Source organism: Geotrypetes seraphini, chromosome 6 (genome assembly GCF_902459505.1).
Source record: "Geotrypetes seraphini chromosome 6, aGeoSer1.1, whole genome shotgun sequence".
NCBI classification, from domain to species: domain Eukaryota; kingdom Metazoa; phylum Chordata; class Amphibia; order Gymnophiona; family Dermophiidae; genus Geotrypetes; species Geotrypetes seraphini.
In genome coordinates this window covers 165595355-165622268 of record NC_047089.1, presented here as the reverse complement: position 1 = coordinate 165622268, position 26914 = coordinate 165595355, and the positions used below count along the sequence as shown (strand labels likewise).

At 42.8% G+C, this 26914-nt stretch overlaps 1 protein-coding gene across 4 annotated transcripts in view; it reads left to right on the top strand.

Annotated features, from left to right (window-relative positions):
* MYO16 (myosin XVI) overlaps positions 1-26914 on the top strand; it is a 709054-nt gene that overhangs the window by 665809 nt on the left and 16331 nt on the right. For 3 of the 4 annotated variants that reach the window (XM_033949922.1, XM_033949923.1, XM_033949921.1), the window contains 2 exons: positions 1488-1646; positions 21483-21574. In XM_033949922.1, coding sequence (XP_033805813.1) covers positions 1488-1646; positions 21483-21574 — 251 coding nt within the window. Of the gene's footprint in view, positions 1-1487; positions 1647-17618; positions 17743-21482; positions 21575-26914 lie in introns of those variants that run through there. The other variant, XM_033949924.1, reaches the window with a different exon arrangement.

Here is a 26914-nt window from a genome sequence, read left to right as displayed (position 1 = left end):
ATGTCTAACGAGAACAGGGATAGCTGGACCTAACATATCTTTGTCATGCATTTTCTTCAGCTTAATGAAGAAGGTGCTCCGACTTCTGGCACAATGCAATTTCAGCATTCACTTTTTGCTTATAAATGCTACAATAAGGACCAGTGATGTCACTAGCGGGTGGAGCAATATCACACACAGGCAGGGCTTATTGTTTCAAGGAGGACATACTATTCAAGTCAATCAGAAACACAGTCATGCAGCCCAGATGTCAAGATGGTATAGGCATGGATCACTGCAGAAAAGAATTTGATGTATTAACAGAGCTGAAACTGCAGAAGATTCTCAACCCTTATAAATACAAGAACGTTCCTATAGCCTGCAAACTTCTTCCTTCTCTATTTGCAGGCAAATAACCAAAGTCCTTCCTTCATAGTCAGATACTCATGTCCCCACTTTCCACAAACAGATCTCTATGGTTCCTTCAGATGCACTTAAGCTCCTGGAGCTTGCGAAGTTCCTCCATCCAACAAATAGACTCCTGAGGTTGCACTGTAGTAGCTGCTGCTTGGGGCCCCAGACCAGAGTAATCGAGTTCTGGCATTGAATTTCCAGGTATATGAAGTCAGCAAAAACATAGCCAGTTAAGTGCAATATTCAGCACCTAACCGGCTATGTCGAACCACATAAAGGTGGGACTTACTTTTATGCAGTCCTATTTATGGGGTTACCATGGTTTGTTAAGTGCTGAATATTGACACATAACTGGCCAAGTGTTGAATGCTCCCAAAACATCTTGTTTCCAGTTGGTTGTTAACTGGAATTTTCAGCGGTATTATCTAGTTAAGTGCCACTGAATATGACTGGTTAGCCTTCAACAAATGATTTAAGGAGCAAGGATCTATTTCAAGATGGTTAAATTGCTTTGAATATTGACCCCTGATGTATATATATGTGCAAGCTCCCACAGTTTTTACAGATTGTATCCATAGGCCCAGATTCTGCTGTTATCTATCGCTGCCTAAAAAATGGTCGCCAATCACATGTCAATCACACAATGGCGCCATTTACAGAATTGTGGACTTCATCAAAGGCAGGCACCAGAAATGTAGGCCAGGGCTTTAAAGGCCTATATTTCCAGCGCCTACCTTTGATAAGAATCGCGTCTAAGGAGGCGCCTTAGAATGCTTAAGGTTGTTTCCAGCTTTAACCATGACTACTTCGACCGTAGGCCTCCGTAGATGGAATGAAAGCATCATTTTTCTAGGCACCAGTAGGTGGCTACATTTTTTAAAAGCTTTTAAAATGGCTTTACCAATTATGGGCCCCTTTTCTCAAGCTGTACTAGAGGTTTTAAGTGCAAGCCAGCGCAATAAATGCTCCAACGCTAAAAACCTCTAGCACAGCTTGATAAAAGGGGGGCTAAGTTAGGCACCCAACATAAGGCACCATATATAAAATATGAGCCATAATGCCTTAAAGCTGACATTCTTTATTTCTTCTATCAGGTATTGAAACCAACATGAACCTGACTAGTAGAGAGGACCTCACTATATCAGACATGGGATTGGAGAACCAGGATAAAAATGCAAATAATCAAGGAAGTCCACTATGTGTTTCACTTTTCAGTTCTGTAGAAGCTGAAAATGGAAATTCAGTTTCAAATGGTAAGCAATTCCTATTTGAGGAGCTGTTAAAAACTAAAAATGTTGATTATGGTATTTTAATCTAGCTTGCTAAGAATCTAGCAGATCTAGAAGAATTTTTGTTGAAAGATCTCTGTTTTCTTCTTCAAAAAAAAGATCCCCTATCATTTTCCAATTACCATGTCCATCAACCATCAACTGGTGAAGCAAATAATTATTTTCCTTTTAGTTTGAAAACTGCAACATAACAATAATCAAGCAATCTACCGTATTTTCACGCATGTACCGCGCACACACGGGTATAGCGCGCGGGAAACTGAAATTTATGTAAACAAATTAATATATAGTGCACACACGCGTATACTGCGCATGCTGCTCCTTGAATTAAAACATCCTTCTGCCGTCCCGAGTCTCCTCTCGCAGCTCTGCCCGAATCGCGGCCTTGCTCCTGCCTTGACGTCCCGACTCTCCTCTCGCAGCTCTGCCCCGAATCGCCACCCTGCTCCTGCCTTGACGTCCCGACTCTCCTCTCGCCGCCCTGCCCTCTGCCCCGACTCTGCCTGTCCCCCCTTAAAGGTCTGCCTGTCCCCCTTGAAGTCCTGTCCCCCCTTAAAGGTCTACCTGTCCCCCTTGAAGTCCTGTCCCCACCCTGAAAGCCTAATGCCCCACCCTGGAGGACCGCTTGCCCCTCCCACCGTGAAGGACCGCTCGCACCCCCCCGACGTCCGATTCATCCCCCAGCCCCCCCCCCCGCACAGAGAAGCAGCCTACCGTTGGTTCCCGATGCCAGTGAGCCGTGCTGCTTCCTTTGCAGGCGGTCCCGCCCCTTCTCTGAGCCCTGCGCTGCTTCCTCTGCCGCGGTCCCGCCCTTTCTCTGACATCAAAGAAAGGGCAGGACCGCGACAGAGGAAGCAGCGCAGGGCTCAGAGAAGGGGCAGGACCGCCGGCAGAGGAAGCAGCAGGGCTCACTGGCATCGGGAACCAACGGTAGGCTGCTTCACCATGCGGGGGGGGGGGCTGGGGGATGAATCGGACGTCGGGGGGGGGCGCGCGGTCCTTCAGGGTGGGGCATCAGGCTTTCAAGGCTGGGGGATAAATCGGACGTCGGGGGGGAACTATGTAAAAAAAAAATTGTACAACACGCTCACGCATATAACGCGCATGGTTATGCTCGGTTTGTAAAATCGTGTATAACGCGCATTATATGCATGAAAATATAGTACTTATACAGAAAAAAAATTCCATGAAAGAAAAGAAAAATTCCAATAGAGTATATAACACATACTGTATACGAGTTCATCAAATCACTTAAAATCCGCAACGGTTCAGGAGGAACTCAATAAAGATAAGTAGCAAGAAAAACCTAGAGAACAACTTTCTCATTCCAACTCAAGAAAACAAAAGGTAGACTGATACACTAATAACCCAGATATCTCATTAGCAAACAGTCACATCTGCAACTGTAGGACAGTCTAAAGCCACTGATGCCAAAGGATGGTTAGCAATTTGAAATGAAGTCATCTGAGAAGGCTGGTCGATGTAGGGAGTCCTTTTAATAAAATGTGTTAAGCACTTAGGGCTGGATTCTGTAAACATTGGCTAAATCGACCAGCACCTAGAAAAACAGCGCTAGCAGCATGTCACTCATGCTTAGGCGCTGTTTACAGAATTGCGTCTAATGGTACCTAATAAAAAACTTAAACACCTGTAATGTAGACCAGGGTTTTACTGGCCTACGTTGCAGGTACCTACGTTCTTTGAAGAATCATGCCTAGTGGTGCCTATGTCTATCTCCTTCCCAAAACACGCCCCCTTTGCGTTTGGCACTGCTAAGCACCATGTGATAGGTACCTACCTTTTTTAGAACTGGGTAGGCACCTATTGGCCAATTTATTTATTTTTTTTCAATTATGAGCTTGTTAAAGCTCATAATTGAAGCTATTAAGTTCATTTTGGTCAATTAAGTTAAGTGCCTCTTACAGAATCTGTTCCTTAGAGACCTTTTTATTAAAGCTTAGTGCACATTAATGAACATTACTGTGTGCTATATGCTACATGTCCTATTCTCTACCTTTGAGCTCCATGGCACTTAGCACATGCTAATGTCTGTTAGCACACACAAACCTTTAGTAAAAGCTCCTCTTAATGTACAGTTAGGGGAAATTCTATATACAATGCTGAAAATTGGAACTGGAAAGAAATGGCAAAGTGCCAGTCCATCTTAAAAAATTAGAAAAAGTTCAAGAAGAGCGACCAAGATGATAAAGGGGATGGAACTCCTCTCGTGTGAGGAAAGACTAAAGAGGTTAGGGCTCTTCAGCTTGGAAAAGAGATGGCTGAGGGGAGATATGACTGAAGTCTACAAAATACAGAGTGGTGTAGAACAGGTACAAGTGAATTGATTTTGGACTCCATCAAAAATTATAAAGACCACGGGACCCTCAATGAAGTTGCAGGGAAATATTTTTTCCACTCAAATAAGCTCTGGAACTCATTGCCAGAGGATGTGGTAACAGCAGTTAACATAGAAGGGTTTAAAAAAGTTTGCACAAGTTCCTGGAGACAGACATTGATTGCTATTGAGACAGACATGATGAAATCCACTGTTTGCCCTGGGATTGGTAGCATGGAATGTTGCTGCTACTTGGGTTTATGCCAGCTACTTGTAACCTGTATTGGCTACTGTGGAAACGGGATACTGGGCTAGATAGATCATTGGTCTGACACAATATGGCTGTTCTTATGGTCTTATAAACAGCGCTCTGAGTCGAGTGCCATATATAGAGAGAGTAATAGTACTTAGATCCAATTCTCACTTCCAAAGTTGGGTACTGGTATTTATACCAGTTGAAACCTGGTCTAAATGCCAGCTCCCAACTCGTAGAATCTGGGTGTGAGATGGCACTATTCTACAACATTGCTTTAGATTTTTTGGAATACCCCGCCCCATTTTTAGTAGCATGCTAGTGGAGTTAAGTACCTGGTCTTATATAATAGCATGCAAGATGTGTGTGCAAAATTCAATTACTATCAATTAACTGCAATAATTGATTGTTAGCATCAATTTATTGCTAGTTAAAGGCTTGTTAGCTAATTAATTTGCACACACATTTTTGATTTGTGCTGTGAGCTGGCGCATTGTTGTGATGCAAGAGCCATGAGCTACTGGCAAAAAGATCAGGTTGTTTTCATCTAACTTCTTCACGCAGCTTTTTCAGCACTTCCAATAGTAAACTTGGTTAACTGTCCAGTTGGTACAAATTCATCAAAAAAGTTTAGCAACATTGTTTTGACTCTTGATTTGAAATGATGGAACTTTTTTGGTCATGGAGAATTGGCTGACTTCCATTGTGCACGTTGACGTTTTGTTTCAGGGTCACATTGGTAAACCCATGTTTCATCGCCAGTGATAACACGGTCCAAAACATCGTCTTGCCTCTCCAAAATGTTTTGGAAAACTTTGACTCTTCTTTGCTTTTGCTCATCGGTGAGCTCCTTTGCCAAGATTTTTCAGTTAAGATTGTGTAACTGTTTTTCTATCGTTGTTTACTTGGTCTGCTATGCTTCTCAGTCAGCTGACAATTTTGACACACAATTTGACAAATTTTTGCAATGTTTTTGTCAGTTCTGCTTGTTACTGGTCACCCTGACCTCTCTTCATCAGTGACGCTTCTCTCTCCTTTGAAATCCATTTAATTCATTGGTACGCTGCCATTTTCTTCAAAACATTATCCCCATAAACTTGGACTAACATGTCCCTGATTTGACTTCCACTCTTGCCAGGTTTAACAAGAAATTTAATGTTTGTTCATTGCTTTAATTCAAGCTCCAACATTCTTGCAATGGCACACAAAAACATGTAACAATAATAATGAACGCCACTCAGCAAGACACCGACTCACGTCGAAACGAACACAGCTGTGAGACAGTGATATACCAAGGTTGTGAAACCTTACTGAGCTGTTTGCAGAGTGCTGCCAACGTATGTGCATGGTGGCAAGTTCATGAACTTAATTGTCAGACCTCGTATTTCCTTTATGGGGAATCAATATGTAAATTTAATCTTTCCCAGGTCATTCCCATACCACATCCAAACCAGATCCCTTAAACCTCTATAGAGTGTGAATCTCCACATATAAATAGTGGTTTTCTGAAATCAGTTTTAAACATACTACAATATGTATGTGTAAATGCTTCCCATCTGTGTCCGAATACAATTCAATCTCCTCTTACTAACCTACAAATGCACTCATTCAACTGCCCCTCATCTCTCTTCACTTATCTCTCCCTATGTTCCCTCCCCCATGAGCTGGTAAGTTCCTCCTATCTGTGCCCTTCTCTTCCTCTGCCAACTCCAGACTCCGTCCCTCCCACCTAGCTGCACTGTATGCTTGGAACAAGCTGCCCAAATATCTATGGCTCCATCTCTGGTAGTGTTCAAGGCCCAGTTAAAAGCTCACATCTTTGAGACTGCTTTCAACTCCTAAATTCTCACCTTGGGGTTCTGCATCCCGAACTCTATATGTCATGGCTGTCTATCCAGGTTAGATTGTAAGCTCTGTCGAGCAGGAACTGTTTATTAAATGTCAAAATATACTGCGCTATGTACACTTTTCAGTGCTCTATAAGTGATAAATAGTAGTAGGGAAATCATGAATAACCTCCTTGCCATGGAATGCCTTTAAGGCAGGGGTGTCCAACCTTTTGGCTTCCCTGGGCCGCATTGGCCGAAAAAATGTTTCTGGGGCTGCACAAACGTGCAAACGCTGCCGCAAGACAGAAGAGGGAGCCGGCAAGACGGTTAACACCCAGGGGCAGCAGAGTAAAACACTGTATTACCCTCGACCAGGGCCGCACAAAATACTTCACTGGGCCGCATGTTGGACACCCCTGCTTTAAGGTCTTGTCTTTGTCACCGGAGCAAAACTAAGGAGAAGATTTTAGCAGATCGATGAAAGCTATTCAGAGCAGTGAGGATGGGCAATCCATATAGTTCAGTGACAAAAGGGAGATGTGAAACAGCAGTGGTTTTACTTCCACTAAATTCTTTAACTTGTAGTTCCAGCTTCTCAAATTGAGCCACGGATGTATGATTGCAAAGGGAAAAAACATCCAGAACTTGTTCAACCTGTTCCTTTTGGCATGGAGTTAGTGTATAATCACCCTGAATGCAAAATGATCAATGGTATGCTACAAGGCTTTGAGCTTCATTTTCTTCTATGCAATCCACCCATAGATCATCAGGAAAATGGAATTAAAAGCAATAGAGTCATTTTTAGTGAGGAAAGTAAATGTTCTCATCAGTATTTAAGATACTATATCTTTCTAAGAATAGATATAAATATCTTCAGGACACTGAAAGAGGAGTGAAAGATGACATTTAGTCTAGACAATTAAAGCTATCAGAGGTATTTGAAGGTTGAATATGAAGGCATGTGTTTTCCCTTTAAGCAAATTGCCTGCTACTTTTCACCCAATAAAAATGAGAAAGTGTTTGCCATCACTTTCTATGAGAATCTTTTTTAGCTACTCTTTGTGATCTTGATTAACTTTGGCACTCACCTCCCAAACCTCCATCAGAATTACAACTCCTCTCATAAGAACATAAGAATTGCTGCTGCTGAGTCAAACCAGTGGTCCATCGTGCCCAGCAGTCCGCTCACGCGGCGGCCCCTGGGTCAAAGGCTAGTGCCCTAACTGAGACCAACCCCCACAGTCCCTACCTACTGCACTTACCAGGGGTATCTCTGATGGGATAGTGACAGGGCAAAAGCCATCCTCAAATTCTCCTTCCCATTGCTGGCCCAGATTTTAAAAATGTGGCTCTAACCCAGTGGTTCCCAACCCTGTCCTGGAGGACCACCAGGCCAATTGGGTTTTCAGGATAGCCCTAATGAATATGCATGGAGCAGATCTGCATGCCTCTCACTTCCATTATATGCAAATGTCTCTCATGCATATTCATTAGGGCTAGCCTGAAAACCCGATTGGCCTGGTGGTCCTCCAGGACAGGGTTGGGAACCACTGCTCTAACCCACTGTTCCCTTTAAACTGAGCAGGATTCCTCCACCTACAATCCTGCCAGTGGAGGGTGCTGTTTCATCATCACATTTTTTAGTAGTGAGAGACAGGCAAGCTCTGCAGGACTCCCGGAAAATTGCCTGTCTTTGTCGATTGAAAACACAATATTGAAGCACCATCTCCCATTGGCAGCAATGCAGTTGGAGGCCTTCTGCTCAGCTTAGAAAGAGTAGTGCTCTGACTCCTAGCGGTGGAGTTACAATACTAACACTAGGAATCAAACTGCCAAATAAGAGAGAAGAGTCCCTATTTGGTAACTTGACACCTAGGGATAGTACTGTGGGGTTACTGCTGGGCTCAGAGCTGCCATTTTGAAGCCAGGATGATAAAGGAGCAAGAATATCTGGGAATTGTTCCTGCCTCACTACTGTCTCACTAGTGACACCTCCAGTAGTGTTGGGGATGGTGATGGTTGTTGATTGATACTTTTCTGGGAGTGGATGGGAGAAGTGATGATTATCAAGAAGTGGACCGGATGGGTGGTCATACTGATTGGTAAGGGGATCAGATTATGGAGGTGATGCTGACCAGAAAGGAGATGGGGGGGGGTGATAATGATCGGAAAATAGATCCGGTTGAGGGGTCATGCTGATTAGGAAATACCTAATAATTGAGCTCACAACCCAAAGAGCTCGAATCCTGACAGATTAAATAAAGCTAAGACAACATGAAGAGGTGATGATCTGCAAATACTCTCACAAGCAGAAACACAGAGCAGACCAGTGGTATAAAAAACTACTGCGATTTATCTAAGTCCAAACCTGATGTGGCCACGTTTTGCCCTCTGGCTGCATCAGTGGAAAATTGCTAAAGTTCAATTAAAAACAACAATCAACATACACAATAAACAAACAAAATATATAAACCATAAAATTTTGTTACAAACAAATAAAATATATTGACCAAGAACATTTTGAGATTCCTTACTTTGTACAACTTATTTGTATCTTGCCTTGTTAACATTTGCTGTTCTTTCTGTATATTAAAATCAATAAAATCTTTGAACTGAAAAAAAAAGAAGGAACATGCACAAATAAAATAAAACATAAAAGTATGGTGCTCATAATTGAAAGAGAAAAACGTCCCAAAACCGGCCTGTCAGCAAGTGCCGATAATAAAAACAGGTTTTGGACGTATTTATAAACGACCTAGGCCTTCATAGTGCCGCTGAATGACCATAGTTAAATGGGGCATTTCAGGAGGAGTGTCGAGGGCGGGATTTGTGGCGGGACATGGGCAGGCTTAGACTTAGGGCTCCTTTTATCAAGCCATGCTAGCAGGGTTAGTGCATCAGACATTTCATCACGTGTTAACCCATGCGGCCGGCTCAATGCAGGCGTTAGTAGCTAGCGCGGCAGGTGGTTTAACGTGCGGTATTACACACGTTAAACCCCTACTGCAGCTTGATAAGAGGACCCCTTAGTCATACTGCATGTATAACCGAAAGTTATACCACACAGGATCGACGGAACTTGGACATTGTGACTTAGACCATTTAAAACATGGTCTAAGTCACAAAAATCCACCTAAATTGACCAGATAAGCACTGCAAACACATAATACAGACCCCCCCCACACACTACCCCAATGATCACTGATTCCCCAACATCCCCCTAGAAATATTAATCACAACTTGAAAATTGTGCCTCCAGAACATCATCACCTGGCAGCCTGGCATAGGAAAGCCTAGTCGTGCTGCACAGAGGCGTCTTAAGCCATCTTGGGGGTGGGTTAGGGACCCATGGAGAGGAAGACCCATGCCCATAATCCCCTGTAATCACTGCATTGATATTGAGACATGTACACTCCCCTATACACCCCCAAAACCCTTTTGTACTGGCATATAAGTGGCTCCTGCAGCCATAAGGGCTATTGGGGTGGTAGATAAGTGGATCTAGGGGATTCTGGAGGTGGTTTGTGGGGCTTACCATGACCTATAAGGGAGCTGTAGTGAGATGATGACATGGCACCCTTTTTGTGAAGTTAACAGCAGTGCCCTGTAAGGTACCCCACTATTTAGGTGCCATGTCTGGGTGTTCAGTCCATCACTTTGTAGACCCCCTCCCACGTCGAACAGGCATTTTTGACTTGGATGAAAAGTTGGACAAAAATGTGGTATAAAGATGGACAATATAGCAGCTTGGAGGATCAGATCAGCAGGACGTATAGTTAGACAATTTTCAAAACGAAAAAAAATTTGGACGTATTTTTCGAAAAATGTGTCGTAAGCTATTTTTTTACTTTGGACGACTTGCGACTTGGACGAAAACGGACTTAGACGTTCCTTTCAATTATGACCCTCCAAGTATCTAGTGCACTTAAAGGTTAAAGTGAAATCTATATGTGCCTTAATGGTCTTATATCATCAAATTGTATTTTAGGTGTCATTCTATAAATCACTTAGGTCCTTGAATGGTAAAAGTGGGATATCAAATCAATAAATAATAATAGAGCTGATAATTAATATATATCATGCCTCAAAAGTGCTTTTATCACATTGATTTTCAAAACCTACCTAGAAGGGGAGAAGAACTTATTCTCCCTTAAGCAAAAACTCTTTTACATTCACCTATTTATCCAAAAATAGCTTGAAACAGCACTTTCAGAATGCAATTTTTGTGAAAGCCAACAAAACTTTCCTGCGAATTAAAAAATTAACCACAGTACTTAAAAAAAGTCAGGCAGGATTTAAAATGCCAGGGTAGTATCTCTCCTTTGCTAGCTAGTGGAGACTGTGCTAGCTAGTGGAGGCTTAAGAACTAGTTCTTAGGTGAAAGGTCATTCATTCAGTGACAATGCAAAGTTAAATTTTATTAAAAAAGGTTTTAAAATAGATAAAATTAAAAAATGAAATAGTTTCTGACTAAACACTGTCAAAATCAGATTTTTAATTAATTCAGACTCGCAGGAAAATTTTGTCTTCAGCAGGGCAGGATTGCCATATTTTTCACTCTATAAGATGCACCGGACCATAAGACGCACCCACCTGTAGAGGAAGAAAACCCAGGAAGAAAAATTCCCACCGTCCTGCCCTGTACCCCCTCTGGTGGTCTAGTGGCAGGCTGGGATAGGGTCGTATAGAGCGAAAAATCCATAGACAGCATAGGCACCACCAACCCCCCCTCCCACCCTGTAGGCAGCACTGGTACCCCCCCCTGTAGACAGCACAGGCACACATCCCCATAGGTAGCAGAGGCACCCCCCCATAGGCAGCAGAGGCACCACCCCATAGGCGGCAGAGATACACACACCCATAGGCAGCAGAGACACAAGCCCCCCCCCCGTAGGCAGCAACAGTCACAACCCCCCTCCTTGAAAAGAGGAGACTGACAGGGGACATGATCGAAACATTCAAGATAATGAAGGGAATATACTTAGTAGATAAAGACAGGTTTTTTACCTTCTCCAAAGTAGGGAGAACGAGAAGGCATTTTCTAAAGTTAAAAGGGGATAGATTCTGTACAAACATAAGGAAGTTCTTCTTCACCCAGAGAGTGCTGGAAAACTGGAACGCTCTTCCAGAGGCTGTTATAAGGGAAAACAACCTCCAGGGATTCAAGACAAAGTTAGACAAGTTCCTGCTAAACCAGAACGTACGCAGGTGAGGCTAGACTCAGTTAGGGCACTGGTCTTTGACCTAAGGGCCGCTGCGGGAGCGGACTGCTGGGCACGATGGACCACAGGTGTGACCCAGCAGCAGCAATTCTTAAGTTCTTATAATCTCCCCCCTCTCTCTCTTCTCCCCACTTCCATCATCTGCCCAACTGCCAGTGCCACCGTCTCTCTCTCTCTCTCTCCCGGCTCCACCCCAGGTCCATCTGCCTCCCTTCCCCTCACCTTTGCGCGGATCATTGTCACCACTCACTTTCTTTCTGATATTTTTTGTTTTCAAATGGCAATGGGCCCCTGGGAAAATCAGCAACACTGCATCGGGCCACCCTGGCATCAGCAGCAACCATTCTGTTGCAAGCGGTGCTGTTCGGCCAAAGCTGCACTCTGACACAAACCGCCCAGGCGGAAACAGGAAGCTGCGTCAAAGGGGAAGCTTTTGGCTGAGCACCACTTGCAACAGAACGGTTGCCGCCGATGCCAGTGGAGCCTGATGCTGCTTTGCTGTAGAGGGGGCCCAATGCTACGTTGCTGATTTTTCTGGGAGCCTGCATTGCCGATTTTCCTGGGGACCCGTCGCCGTTTGAAAACAAAAAAATTCTGAGTCGTCTGTTACTTGTTTGTTCAGCGGGGACTTTGACAAATTTGGGCCCTAGGTATGTGCCTACTGGGCCTACCCATTAATCCGGCCCTGGCCCTCAGGCTGTATTAGGGGAAAATTGCTAATTTTCTCCTAACTTAGCATGAGGGTGAAACGTAGCCATTTCGGGTTTTGGCTTATCTAATAAATTGCACTATTTTTGATACCACTGGTCTGCTCTGTGTTTCTGCCTGAGAAAATAGAAAGCTACCTTGCCAACTGGAAGATTTGAAGAGGCAGCCTGAGGAGGAGTTAGAAGCCAAGAATATCTTTGTAGATGACTTACAAATGGCTTGATGTGAGTTTGATTTGCTTTTGGGGCAACATGAAAGACAAATGAGACAAAGGCTATGCTTCAGTGTCCTAATTAGGGCAATTAATGAATTTTTTCAGAAAAAATATGAATCTTGTACAATCCAGAGCTCAGAGAAGTGGCTGCAGAAAGCAAATGGACTGCATAATAAATTGAAAAAGACACTGAAGATCAGTCCTTGAGATCCATAGGCAGGCTGGGTTTACAGGATATATCGATGGATATATATTGGCAATGAATATCCATGAGAGAGAGTTGCAAACCAAGGAGGCAGCACATTCAAATCTCTCTCATGGATATAGTGGGGTAGAAAGAGGGAGGCAGACCACTCCGGGCACTGACTTTGTGGTGGTGCAGGTGTCTCTCTTCCCTACCCGGCTTACCTGTTAAAATGTTTACTGGCGCAAACAACAACTTCCACCTGCTGCTCGTGCCGGCCTTAGCTCCCTTCTGAAATCACTTCCCAGTCATGGGACCAGGATGCAACATCAGAAGGGAATCAAGGCCGGCACGAGCAGCAGGTGAAAGATGCTGCTCGCACCTGTGAGCATTTCAAGAGGAACATGAGGGGAGGGGGAGAGCTCAAGCATTGAGTCTGGGAAATAGCAATGATGAGGTTCAGGGAGGGGGCACATGGCATGGTGGGAAAGAGCGGAGAGCACGGCACTATGATGCGGGCACCAACCTCCCCAGCTATGCCACTGCATGGATATCCATTGTCAACATCTTGAAAACCTGGCCGACCTTCGGACCTCAAAGGCTGGAACTGAATAGCCCTGCTAAAGATGTTGTCCTCCTTGTCAGGATGGCTGGCACTTATTTCCCACCTGGTGCCACAGCGGATGCATTAGGGTATGAGACTGGAATTGGAAGCAGTGCATGGGTGGTACAATATATTGGGCTCAAAAGAGATCAGAACTTCAGCTCAGCATGGAAAACAGTTCTGACCAAGAGAAGCCGTGAAATAGGCTCTGGTCTTCAGCTGTGGAACTAGACGCATCAGCATGGCACAGATAAACAGAAAATATAAATCAAAAAAGTGGGACAGGACTGGCTGGAAGGTTACCAGATGGAAAATGCTATAAAGAATATTTAGCAGCCTGATAGTGCTTAATGGACATACAGTAAGCTCTACTTCTTACTTTGATCTTTGGGGGAGGGGAAGGAAAGTCGCTGACTTTGATCCAGTTCAGCCTGTTGAAACAACCAGGTTAGAAGGGTTCATCCAAAAAGCAATACCAAGATGGTTACAAGAAACTGGTTCCTCGCCGTATCAAGCTTCAGGAGGATCCAGAATTTGCTATCTGAATTTTATTCTGGTGAGAGAGAGAGTATATATTTGGAGAGAAGAAATCAAAGAAGAAGCTGGAATTGCTGAGGTAGCCATTGAAGTAGTTATGCAATGAACCTACCTGCTAGACAGGGCAATCAGAATAAAGCTTCACCTTCATCCTGAAAATGGCTGACTGACACTACTCTGTTACTAAATAAAAAGCTAAAAAAGTGGAATTTTCTTAGAAGCAAGGGGAGGGGGAAGAATTGATGTTCTGGAGGATATAGCAAATGATATTGATGGGCCTAAGCATGCAGCTGTGGCAGTTAGGGATTCTGTTGAAAGCATCTCTGGAGCTGGCCCTGATAAAGTAGATGATAGTGGACTTGAAATGTACCTAAAGGGTTTTTCCAAGTCAGAAATTTGGTCCCAGCTACAGCAATGCTGTGATTTATCGAACAGGTAGCTACCATATGGGAAGCTTCTAGTGATGGCTCTTCTCAGATTACGAATGACAATGGAGTCATTAATGCTTCAGGGATAGTGAGTTGTGGTACGAGATGGATCAATGCAATAGGGCTGATGATAGACATTTCAGAGGCCAGCACAGTGTAATGTTGACAGTAGTCAGATGCTTCTGTGCTTGAAACAAAAGCCTTTAGGGATGGAACTGGAACATCTATTTAATTAAAGGATGATCCAAGACAATAGGTTAGTAATATCCTCTGTTCATAGAGCTAGGTGGGAGTCCACACGAAATAAAGCATTCTATTTTGCAGTTCCAAACTTATGGAACCATTTGCCGCAAAACTTAAGATTGGAAGCAAATTTTAAATCTTTTAAAATTACGTTAAAAACAGTTTTTTTAAAAAAGAAGCATTCGGACAAGATTTGAAACAATCTGAAATTATTCATATCTTCTAAATGTTTTGGTCTTCAGTCAGCAGACCTGTGAAATCTTAATATGATATTATTGTTTTATTTAGGCGTGAATGTTTTCTTGTATGCTTGCTGTTTGTGTGGGTTAGGTCTATCCTATTTAAAAATGGAGTCCTCTTCTCCCTTTTGTCATTTTTGTTGCCCTTCTCTGTACCTTTTTTTTAATTCCGCTATATCTTTTTTGAGATGTGGCTATCAGAATTGAACACAATATTTGAAATGCAAGCAAAATGCAAAAGGCAACATGCAGTTATTTATGTCTCTGAGGCTTGTTATGCCTAACACCAAAACCCAGTCCAAACTCCTCTTTCTCGCCCTCTCTTTCTTTCCCTCCCTCCCTCTCTCTCTCTCCTCTTACCATGAATAAATACTTTTATTTGTTTCTGAACTGTTGTCCAGGTGTGTGTAAAGGCACAGGCCTCTAACGCTCCCACACATTACCACAGCATTCCTTTTCACAATCTTAATATGACCTATTACTGCAACTTTTCCTCTACGTAGGGTCTACAAGAAGTAGCATTTGTCATAGTTAGGGTTGCCAGATTTTTCATTTGGAAAATCCGAACCTCCTAGACCTGCCTCAGTTCTACCCATCCCTGCCCCATCACGCCCCCTATCCTGCCTCCAATCCCGCCCTGGCCCCGCTGCCTGTTCTCGTCAGGCAGGACATGCCAGATGCGATGTGGAGAAAAGCTTTTCAAAACCTGGACAAAGTGCTGGGTTTTGAAAAGCCGTCCAGAAAAATCCGGACGTCTGGTAACCCTAGTCATAGTGGCATTCCTTTTATTGTTGAACTTGAAAAAAGATCCCGTAGAAACCATTTTACTTCTGCAGTTAGGCAAATAAGGTGGCACAGCAATAGTTTGAAAGTAAACTAGACGATCTAAAGTTTGTTTTGGATGATATTAGAGGCCTTTTACGTATGCAGCTGTGACATTATACTGTTTACACAATGCATGGAAAGGAAAGTTTCCAGAATATAATCCACAATTAAAATTTATCTTTCCAGACTATTGGCTCCCTGTTACAACCTTGTCACAGTGTTGACGTACTTCTATGAACTTTAATGTATACAGAAACTTTGCTTTTTTGATAAGACATCTTATCTGCGTGCCTTGAATGGAAATGAACAGATGAATCGCCTATACCCTGGCCTTAGATCAAGGCTTTCTTGTGATGTGCATGCCAGAATTGATAAAAGTGTTATAAAAGTAAAACATTTTCTTTTCTTTTTTACTAAGCCTACTAATAATGTTTCCCTATGTAAAATTGACAAAAGAGCAGTTTTTAATATATTTTCATTTGAGTACAAGAAAAGTATCACAAGAGTATGATATAAAAATACTGCAAACCAAAGAGTACTTCAGTTTGAGAATGAAGTGCAGTAAAAAGTATGCACTTCCCATGCATCATAAGAGCATAAAAATAGCCATACTGGGTCAGACCAGTGGTCCACCTAGCATAGCATCCTTTTTCCATGGTGGCCAATCTAGGTCACAAGTACCTGGCAGAATTCAATAGTATAATTTACCAAATTCTAATCTACTAACATACATGTAGGTGCCATGTGCATGCATAAATATCTAGAATACTAGCACTTACACATGTAAGCAGAGATGTTACCAAGAAATTAATTGGGGAGGGGGCAAACATTTCTTCTCAGTAAACTCTACTTTCCGCTGCTGGATCATGCTAGCGGGGATGCTCAAGCCCCATCATCTGTAGTATCACCACTGGAGCCCTCCACATACTGTCTGAGAAGTGCGGAAGTATGCAGACTGCTCCAGCATACAATGCTTGTACTTCTGCACATGCTCAGTTCAAATACATGAACTGAGCATGTGCATTAGTGTCAACATCCACATCTAGAGCACCCTGATGACTTCCTGCTGCTTAGGCAGCATGGGCTGGGCTCTGGCGGTGAAACTCTTCAGCTGGCAGATCATGAGCACCCCCTCCAGCTATATATTGGCTGCCACAATGTTAGAGCGGGGCCTGAGCTTGAAGTGGGGGGCCCCAGCCCCCTCCTGTGGCTATGCCACTTAGTGTAATTGTACACTGATCTGCAAAAGTGTTAGCAGGGCTGTATTCAGTAAATGGCATTCAAAATTCAACATCCCAAAAATTGATGCTGAATGGAACTCTATAAAGGGAGTTCCAAAGTGAGTGCCCTTTATAGAATAATGCATAACACTGGGATCCACACTTAACTTTGGGTGCCAGGATTTACAGTACATCAACTGAAACCAAGTGTAAATCCTGGCACACAAGTTAAGTGCAGATCTGCACCATTCGGTAACACTGTGTGCATCAAAAGGAAATGTCCTTGACCCGCACATGTCCTTCCCATCATGGAAATGCATAGGCACTATTCTATACATGAATGCATAAATAAGCCCGTTTTGGCACCTCAAATCCATTAGAAAACGTTTCCATGCTGAAAATTTGGCACAGAAGTAGCACCTAACATTAGGCACCATATAATAATAATAATAATTTTATTTTTATATACCACCAAAACCATGAAAGTTCGAGGCGGTTTACAAGAAATGCTGGACAATCAGCGAAGAAGTCACAATTCAAAGTCATCAATACAATCTTACCTAATGGAAGAAAAGATTCTCAAAGTCATCAATGCAATCTTACATAATGGAAGAAGTGGAAAGCTATATAGATCTTAAGGTTATGTGTTGAATTTGCAGAGGTAGAAAAATTCCTTAGTTTACAAAACGATTGAACAAACTCGTTTTTACCAATTTTCTAAAACTGAGGTAGGTTGAGGAATGCATGATGATGTTAATCAGCCAGTAGTTCCATTTGCCTGCCTGGAAGGCAAGGGTTCTGTCCAGGAATCTTTTGTAGTGGCAGGCCTTTATTGTCGGATAGTGAACAGATGTGTTCTTCGTGTGGGCCTAATAGAACTTGCCAGGTTAAATTGGGAAATTAGGTAAGTGGGGGCCAGACTAAATATTGATTTATAACACAGACAAGAGAACTTGAACAGAATTCGCGCCTCCAGGGGCAGCCAATGGAGTTTTTGATAATAGGGGCTTATGTGTTCCCATTTCTTCAGCCTAAAGATCAGTCGAACTGCCGAATTTTGAATGCCTCTGAGTCTTAGAATGGTTTTTTTTTAAGGATCCCAGGTAGATGATGTTGCAGTAATCGAGCATGCTCAAGATGGAAGACTGAACCAGTAAGCGGAAAGATGCTGCATCAAAGTATTTTCTGATGGTTCTGATAGTATATAAATGTGAGGGGTGTATACAGTACACATAGATAGAAGATAAGTGGACCATAGTGTAAGTTGTGTGCTTCCCTACTTCATTTAGGTGCTCACAGCTATCCCAGGTCTATGGCAAATATAGGTTCATAAAAATATTGTTCGCTGATGCTTGGTTACGCTAAAATTCTGTAGCTATATTCCGCTATGTCATTATAGAATAGGTTCATATTACATAGCTTCAGGGCAGCTAAAAAGAGTCTCCCACTTATAGAATTGCCCCTCACACACACACAAACACTAATCCCTAAATTCTATTGTTTGGTGATTTCATGAGTCTCTGGTTGTACTTTCTTCTGACTGTGCATCCAATATTTCTTTCTTTCTTTCTTATCCAACATTTCTTTCACAATCCAATCCCATCCCCTTTGGGTTTAGGTCTCTCTCTCTTTTCCCTCTGCTTACCCTCCCCAGATCCAGTGTCAGTTCTCCTTTGTACCTACCACTACCTTTGCTCCAGGTCGGTCTCTCTCTCTCTCCCTCCTCTGTTATGATCTTCCATCTCTCTGTTCTTCCTCAGGGACTCTCCCCCCTCTGTCTGCATCTCCCATAGTCCAGCATCTGCCTCCTGTCTTTCCCAGGCCTTTCTCTCTCTCTGTCTTTCTTCTGCTTACACCCCCTCCCCCGGTCTTTCTCTGCCTCTCTCTCTCTCTCCTTCCTTCCTTCCTTCCTCCCTCCCTCCCTCATTCTTCTGTCCCCCTCATTGCCTTCCAGCCTTTGTCCAACTCCTCCCCCAAAGCCAGCCTGCCTGCCTCCCTCCTGCGCTGAAGTCTGGCCTACCTTCCACCGATTCTTCTTCCCCCCCCCCCAATGGTCCATCGCTGCTCGCCGCTTGATGCTGCAGCAAATACAAGAAAGGAAGAGCCAGGCGCGTGCAGCAGCACTGGCCCTCAAGCCTTCACCCAATGTCAATTCTGACATTGGGGAGGAGGCTTGTTGGCCGGTGGCATGCATTCGCTGCATGCACCTGGCCCTTCCCTTCTTGCAGTTATGGCAGCAAGCAGAGGTGGCAGGCAGGGAGCAACAGCGGCTGTGGGTGACGGTCAGCCCACGTGCCCCCTGACCTACAGGATAGACAATTTGGGGGGGAGGCCATGGCCCCTGTGCCCCCCCCCACCTTTTCCGACACCTATGTTAGGTTTAAATCTCTCAGTGTCGCATCCAAACCTGCATGAGAGATGAGCAGGTTTCAGTGCTCTCTTGCTCCCTCTGTGGCCACTCAAGAGATTTTCCTTCCCTTTAACTATAGGGACATGCCTGGATTCCTGCATGGGATAGACAATTCTGGCTTCACTGGTCTCTATTCTTTTGTGCACCTGACCTTTCTGCTTGCGGGAAGCACTGCTGCTCTGTCTTTGTGTGTGGCAGGGCTGACTCCAGAGTCAGAAATGTCACATTAACCCACAAATTAACATGTTAAGGGACCGTTTTACTACACTAATAAGTGACCTGTGCTACTTTTAGCATGTGGGTTACCCATGCGCTGAAGCCACTTTTTAGCACACTTCTAAAATGGCCACGAGTTATTTTGCTTGTACTTGTTATGATTTGTAACAAATAAAGGTATAAATAATAATAATTAAAAAAAAATAGCCACAAGCTAATTTTAAAATTAGCTCATGGCCATTAGAGTGCGAGTCCTTACCATCACCTATTTTATAGGTGGAATGGACTCCCACATTGATCTTGTGCTAATTGGTTGGTATGCACCAATGTTTAGATGCTAACTGATTAGTTCAGGGCACACCTACGCTACCCCTGCACTAAAAAATAAAAATATATCTTTTAGTGTGTTGGTGTAGGATGCCTAGGCTGCAGTTAGTGTGTGGCTCCTGAATGCAGCCTATTAGCACAGTTTTTAAGCTGCGGCATGCATACTTTAGTGTTTACCGCCATTTAGTAAAAGGGTCCCCGAGTCAATTAAAGTGCATTAAAATGTTCTAGTGTTTAAAAAAATTGTATTAAAAGAAATGTGTTACAAAAACAAAAAAAAGAACCATCTGAAAAATCAGCTAAAAAGCCCAAAATGAGCTGAAAATTAACAAAATGTTTTTGGGTCTGTTCACATTCCTATTCAGGAGGTTACATATACAACGTACTGTATGTAGCAGGGAGGAGGGTGCTAAGGTGCTGTCATGAGCCCCACACACACAGCGTCCAGTCAAGCGGTTCACTGGAGTGGCTAAGCAAGCCTCACTCTTAAGACTACACTGCTAATTTTTGGATTCAAACAAAAGATTTCGTTTATTTTTCTTCTGGTATTGGTACTTCAGATAACTCTTATGGCATAACCAAAGATTGCCCACTTCATGTGGTAGAAAATAGTCCATAAACAAAACCAAAATGATGCCACAAATGCCTTCACAAAATCAAATGTTTGCAACGTACTTTTATCACAGTGCTAAGTAGCTGCACTGATATCAGTTGTGTAATCAGCTCTCTGGTGTACATAGAGCTTCTATAACTTTGGGCTACTGTGCCCTGCTGAAACAGCTTTAGTATTTTATCAAATCCTTTGAGGTTTTCCTCTAAAGGCTTGTACAGTTCTTATTTTACACAGGAACACTGGTTTCATTAGAAGGACTGAGCTAAGAGATCAGGAAGCGCCCTGCCTCCACCTTCACAAACATGCAGAGAAATGTTTAGCATATACTTTTGACTTCAAAGTACACTCTAGGCAAAGGGATATATTTCCTCCCAAAACATTTCACATTCCGCCTCTGCAATACTATTCACATTCTCAATCTCTGGGATTTCAGCAGACATTTCTGGCTTGTATGTTCTTCCTGAGCTGGGTAGTCACAGCTGTTCTCATTAATTGCCATTTCTAATTGAGAGCTAGCTGTCTGAGCACTGCCATCAGCTTGGTAAGTTTTGAAGCAGATAGGCATTCTCACTTGCCTGGCAGATTCCTCCTGTCTTGCCCCCAGCCAAGGTAGGTCTTGTCCCAAATCTGACTCCAAGTGTCTCCAGTGTCCTTCCCGGTGGTGTCTCCCTAGTGTGGGTCTCTGAGGTGAACTCCGTGAGGAACTCTGAGCTGGCCTTCTGCTGTCTGAAACCACTCTCCGTCTATCTAATTGAGCTGAGCAACTCAGCTTCCTAATTGGCTGCCTAGTCCACTGTTCCCTGAGGTCTGACATTACTCTGTGAGAACTTTGCACCCCTCCCCCACTGCCTGTTGCAGCTTTGTAAAAGGGTGCAAAACCTTTCCCTGTTGCTTGCCCTCTGCTTTGCTTGTTCAAAGGCAAATACATCCTTGTTCCTGCCCTTTCTAGGTTGACAGGAACTGCCTCTGTGTGATCCAGGTTTGCAATGCTAGAATTGCAACCAGTGGCAGGGTTGTCACTGACTGGCATACTGTATGTCTTAGGGCTTGGCCCCTTTTGCCTGCCACAGTATGTACAGCTGATAAAAATGAACACCTAACTTTGAATGGATACAGTATCCATTTATCTTGTATGTTTAATGTGTGTATCTGGTAGCGCTACAGGAATGATAAATAGCAGTAGTAGTAAAATGGAACCTGATACTTACCCATGAGCGTGTGTATGTTTAGCAGTTCAATTTCACTGCCAAAGTATATATCCCCTTTCCCTTGCTCTGCTACAAGGCACCCCACTTTTCTTTATGTGGATGTGGCCCAGATTTTGAAAAGAAAAGCATGTCGGTGGTGAGTACATGTTTTCTTTTTATAAACTTTGATGTATCGTTTTGCATAGGATTACCAGAGGATGATGGGAATTCCAGATTATCGTCCTGCACGACAACAAATTCATCATCTCACCGGCAAAGGGAGAGTCAAACCAGCCAGGTAAACTACTCTAAAATGTATCATACATTTACTGAAAATTGTACATTCACTGTATATTTCTAAAACAAGGACATATAAAAATACATAAAACCTAATTTCGTATAGATCATCTATGTCAGGAAAGGGACAGTTGACAGCATGTTTTAGAAAAGACTTGCACACTTGCATGAAAAACACATGTATTTGGTTGCATGTACATCAGGTAAAGGCAGTGTTATAGTAAGTGGGGGGTGGGATGGAGGGGGTTGGTCCGGCCCAGGCGCTGTCTTGATAATGGCAACGGCACCCCTTTTCCTCTCCACACACCCCGCTCCTTCCCACTCCTCCTCCCGCCGCACGCACGCCTTCACTTCTCCCCCACCGTACCTCTGTCTCTTCGCTGACGCAAGCAGCTACTCCAGTCTGCTGTTCGCACCAGCGTCGGCTCTCCCTCTGACGCCACTTCTGGATCCCGTGGCTAGGAAGTGATGTCACAGGTAGAGCTGACACGGGCAGCGAGTTGGTGATGCTGCTCGCACCAGGGAAGTTAAAAGAGGTACAGGGTAGAGCAGGGGTATGTGCACGTGGCAGGGAGGGCGAGGAAGGAGCTGAGGAGCGCAGAAGAGAGTGGAGGAGGGGTGCCACTGCCCTGGGTGCCTTTCACCCTCGCTACACCACTGGGTAAAGGGGAAGGGGATGGGACTTAATATACTATCTATCTATGGTTACAATCAAAGTGTTTTGCATATTATATACAGGTACTTATTTTGTAACTGGGGCGATGGAGGGTTAAGTGACTTGCTCAGAATCACAAGGAGCTGCAGGGGAAACTGAAACCAGTTCCTCTGGTTCTTAGGCCCTTAACCACTAGGCTACTCCTCTATATCTGTTTTACAAAATGCATTCTTAAAAAACAAACAATGGCATCACTTGGGCGAAGTGCATGTAATTGTCTGCACTGACACTTGTAACTGGCAGAATTTGTTACCTCCTCATGTCAGCACTTTCCACAGTAAATACTAGATTTTGCAAAACTGCACAAGGAGCCAATCATTTCTCTTATTTCAGGTTGTTCTGAACACGAGGGGAAAGCGCAATTTCCCCTCAATACCCTATGTCCAAATGCACGTTTTAGAGTAGGTGTAAATATTAAAACTGGGAAAATATTTTGAAATATACAACTATTTCTATAGCAAAATTGAGAATACACGATAGAATTTAAAAGTCCACTCAAGCTAAATTATACATTCTGGTGGAACTCGGTGTGTCACATGTACAAAATGGAGAAAATATTGGCATTACAACAAGGAAATATAAAAAATTTTAAGAAAATATGGGATCCATTGACAAAATATTCTAAAGATCAGATATCTTAACACATTGATAATAATAATATAGGGTTAGGGAGGGAAATATAGAAATTAATATGAGGAAAAATGAAAAAAACAAATAACAGGGGAAAGGGATTCAATATATATGATATGATATTGTACATACAACTATAATTATTATAAACTAAATATTATGCTATTCATTTATTGTAAGAATGAAAATTTTATAAATAAAAATTAAAAAAAAAAAAAAGTCCACTCAAGCTATGTTGAGAATATGCTCCCTTCAAATCTCTGTGCTGAATGCATGCACATATTTCATTTGTATTATTATTATTATTATTTAATGAGGGTTCTTCAAAAAGTTTCCACACTTTCATATTTTCTTGGGAAATGGTTGGGACGGGAGAAGTGGTAAGAGGGCGTGTCATAGAATGTGATGTGACTAGTCAGTCAGGCAAAACAGGGTGATTATGTGGAAAAGTGATGTAATTTGCCTTCAAGTTATTTAATAAATAGTGTTAAAAAAAAACTAAAAGTGCAGAAACCATTTCAAGATCCCTCAAATTTATAAACAGCCCTATTTTAGAAAGTTCATCTATCTCAAAATTTACATATGGAAGTGACCAGATGTAGATTTTGGGCATCCATCTGGCCACCCGGACAGTTCTCTAAAATCCCGACATCTGGTAACCCTATGTAAGTTGTGCCTCTGTTTAGAGATCTGAATATTGTGAAGCTACAAGCTCACTTGGAAAGCCACAACAGAGTAAGCCCTAATTGGAGAATAGGGTTTTAGGCTCTGAAAGAAGTGTGCTGGATACGTCCAAAAAAGCCGTTTCGATTATTGGCACTTGGACAACCTGTCTTTTAGATCGTCCAAGTGCCGACTTGGGCGGGTTTTTAGATGTATTTAACTTTCAATTATGAGCCCCTTAGAAACCATACAGGTAAGCGACTGAATCAGCAGCACTAGTGGAGAAAGAAAGATGCTGAAAAGGATGAGTATTATCAAGGTGCCTTGAGAGACACTTTCTTCACTTGGACAAAAAGAGAAAATACATCCCCTCCACAAATCTGGAAATTAGTCAGTCAGACAGGATTAAAACCAATCCTAAGCAGTCTCCCCCATCCCAGTTTCACAGACGATGTCATGACGTACAAAGAAGAAAGCAGATTAGTTGAACTAGCATAACAAATTTACCAGAATCAAGGACTAATTTCATTTCATTCATCATTCCTGTCAAAAGGATTTCCATGCTATGTTTAGCACCACAACCAGATTGTCTGGGATGTAATATCAAGGTTTCATCCAAGAAATTAATCAGCTGAAAAAAAAACAAAATGAGCTTCTCATGGCAAATGAGAAATAGGACCAAAGTTATCCATAGATATAGCATCCAACAACTGTGATTTTTTTTTTTTTAAGCACTGGGTTTGGAATAGTAAAATAAACATTTCTGTGCTGGCTCTTAAACATGTTTTGAAATACCAAATAGTGAAATAGTGGAACATCAAGATTTATTCAAGTCATTTAATAACGTGCATGTTTATTTCTTCTGAAACTGTTGCAGAGCCCAATATCTCTTACCAGTTTTGCATTTGGGTGACACCTGGCATGCTGCTCAGTGCCACCACTTTTCTGAAACCTGAGCAGGAGGTAAAAATCCTGATATTAAACAGTCTGGGGAATATACATATATCTTTCTAGTCCCACCCAGAACACCCCCTCCCTCTTTCCCAATATACATGTTACAGTTTTAGGTATGCACATCCAAGCTTTGTAAAATGATTCTTTAAATTTTTATGCATTATAAACATCTCAATGTTAGTTTGTGACTGTCTAAACATGAATTGCATTTCTAAAATAAGCACCAAAACATACAATTGAGCACTGTATTGTTTTCCAATCAATACTGGGGGAGTGTGGCACAGTAGCTAAAGCTACAGCCTCAGCACCCTGAAGTTGTGGGTGCAAACCCACACTGCTCCTTGTGACCTTGCACAAGTCAGTTAATCCCCTCATTGCCCCAGGTACATTAAATAGATTGTGAGCCCATCAGGACAGACAGGGGAAATTGCTTGAGTACCTGAATAAATTTGTGTAAAACCTGTTCTGAGATCCCCTGGGAGAGCAGTATAGAAAATTGAATAAATAGTATAAAAGGTTTCAGCCTCTGATAACCAGAGCTGGTATTGTGACATCAAAATGCCTCCTTCCATCAATGCCAAAGAACCAACCTCATCAGTGATGTCACAATAGCTTGATTGTCCTATACTTGGCTCACTTTTACTACTTTTTGATTTCTAGAGTGGTGCAGTGGTTAAAGCTACAACCTTAGGTACAAATCCACACTGCTCCTTGTCAAGTTTCAAGTTTATTATATATTTGATATCCCGCCTATCATTACATCTAGGCGGTTTCCAATAGGTTAAAAACAAAATTTAAAAATAGAGGGAGTAAAAATAAAAGCAATACATTAGACTGCACAAGTCACTTAATCTCCCCATTGCCCCAGGTACATTAAATAGATTGTGAACCTGTCAGGACAGGCAGGAAAAAATGTTTGAGTATAAATTCTGAGCTCCCCTTGGAGAACGGTATAGAAAAATGAGTGAATACAATTTACAATATGGGTTTAATGTTTTCCAGGACACTTACAAATGGTCTCAAAAAGAAATGACAAGTGAAGAGATGAAGGGGGGTGGGCGTGGGGGGGGGTGGAAATTCATCAATGTGTGCTACTATTAAGATGGGCTATTTTAGCACAAGCTCTCATTGAATAAAATAGCACGACTTGTGGTAAAATAACCCATCTTAACATAGCACACATTGATGAATTCCCTTCTAAGTTTATAAATGGCACAAAATAATTTAAGTTTTTAAATCACAAGTAAAATGGGAGAAATTGCAAGAGGACCTTATAGCGGGCGCTGCCATGTGTTAATTGCTGACAGGCATCACTTCTAGAATCATGGCTTCCAAGGACCCTAGGCACCAGAAACGTAGGCCAGGGTTTTACAGGCCTACATTTCCGGCAACCAGGGTCCTTCCTGAATCACGGCCAGTGACGCTTAGTGATGCCGAAGTCTGGTTCCACCCCTAACCATGTCCATTTTCAGGCTTCTGCATCACTATATGCCACTAGCCACCGGGGACCTAAGCACCGGTCTCGGAGGCTGTCTAGCAGCGACTATTTTTATTTTTTTTTAAAAAATAAGGTTTTAAATGGATTTTAATGGTGTGATCAATTATCACATCACTTCTTAAACCCAATTAAACCAATTAACTTAGGCAGCGGTAGGGTGGCTACAACTACCTATCTTTCAGCAGCAGTTGCAGAATCTGGCCCTAAGTGACTGGAGACTGGGCATTGAAATGGCAGATAAAATTTATGTGAACAAGGGCAAAATGATACACATGAGAAAAATAATCCAACTATAGTAGAATCTTAGTTATCTAGCACCCACGGGGATTGGTGGATGCCTGATAACTGTTTTCCCGGTTGATTAAGAGTGCTGTGTTAGAACACAGATCTCAATATCCCCCTCCCCCCTCCTCTCCTGCCAGACACACCAGTGTGGCAGAAGTCCTGAGCCACAAAGCCTTCCTTCTTCCTTCTCTCAAGTCCTGAAGTGTTAGAAGCAGGCGGTGGTCCTGACCCGCGAACCTGCTCCCTCCCTCCCTGCCTTCTTTACTCAAAGCACAGCCGGTCAGCAGAAGGCAGCCTCAAAACAGGTTGCTTGCAGCCAGCCCATGCAGGGCCTTTCCTCTGTCTAACCTGTGGATGTTGGACTTACGCCTGCTGAAATGCAGCGTAAATATTGGCGCCAAAATTAGGCATGGTTAGACACTGTTCTTTATTTCTATGTGCAGCTTTATGGAATGCCCCTGCCACATCCATGGCCACACCCCTTTTGAGATATGCCATGCCCATGAGATGTGCCATAGGAGGCACCATGCCTTATAGAATAGTGTGTAGTCAGATGCACATACAAATTTTAATGAGCACCAATTAACATCAAGAAT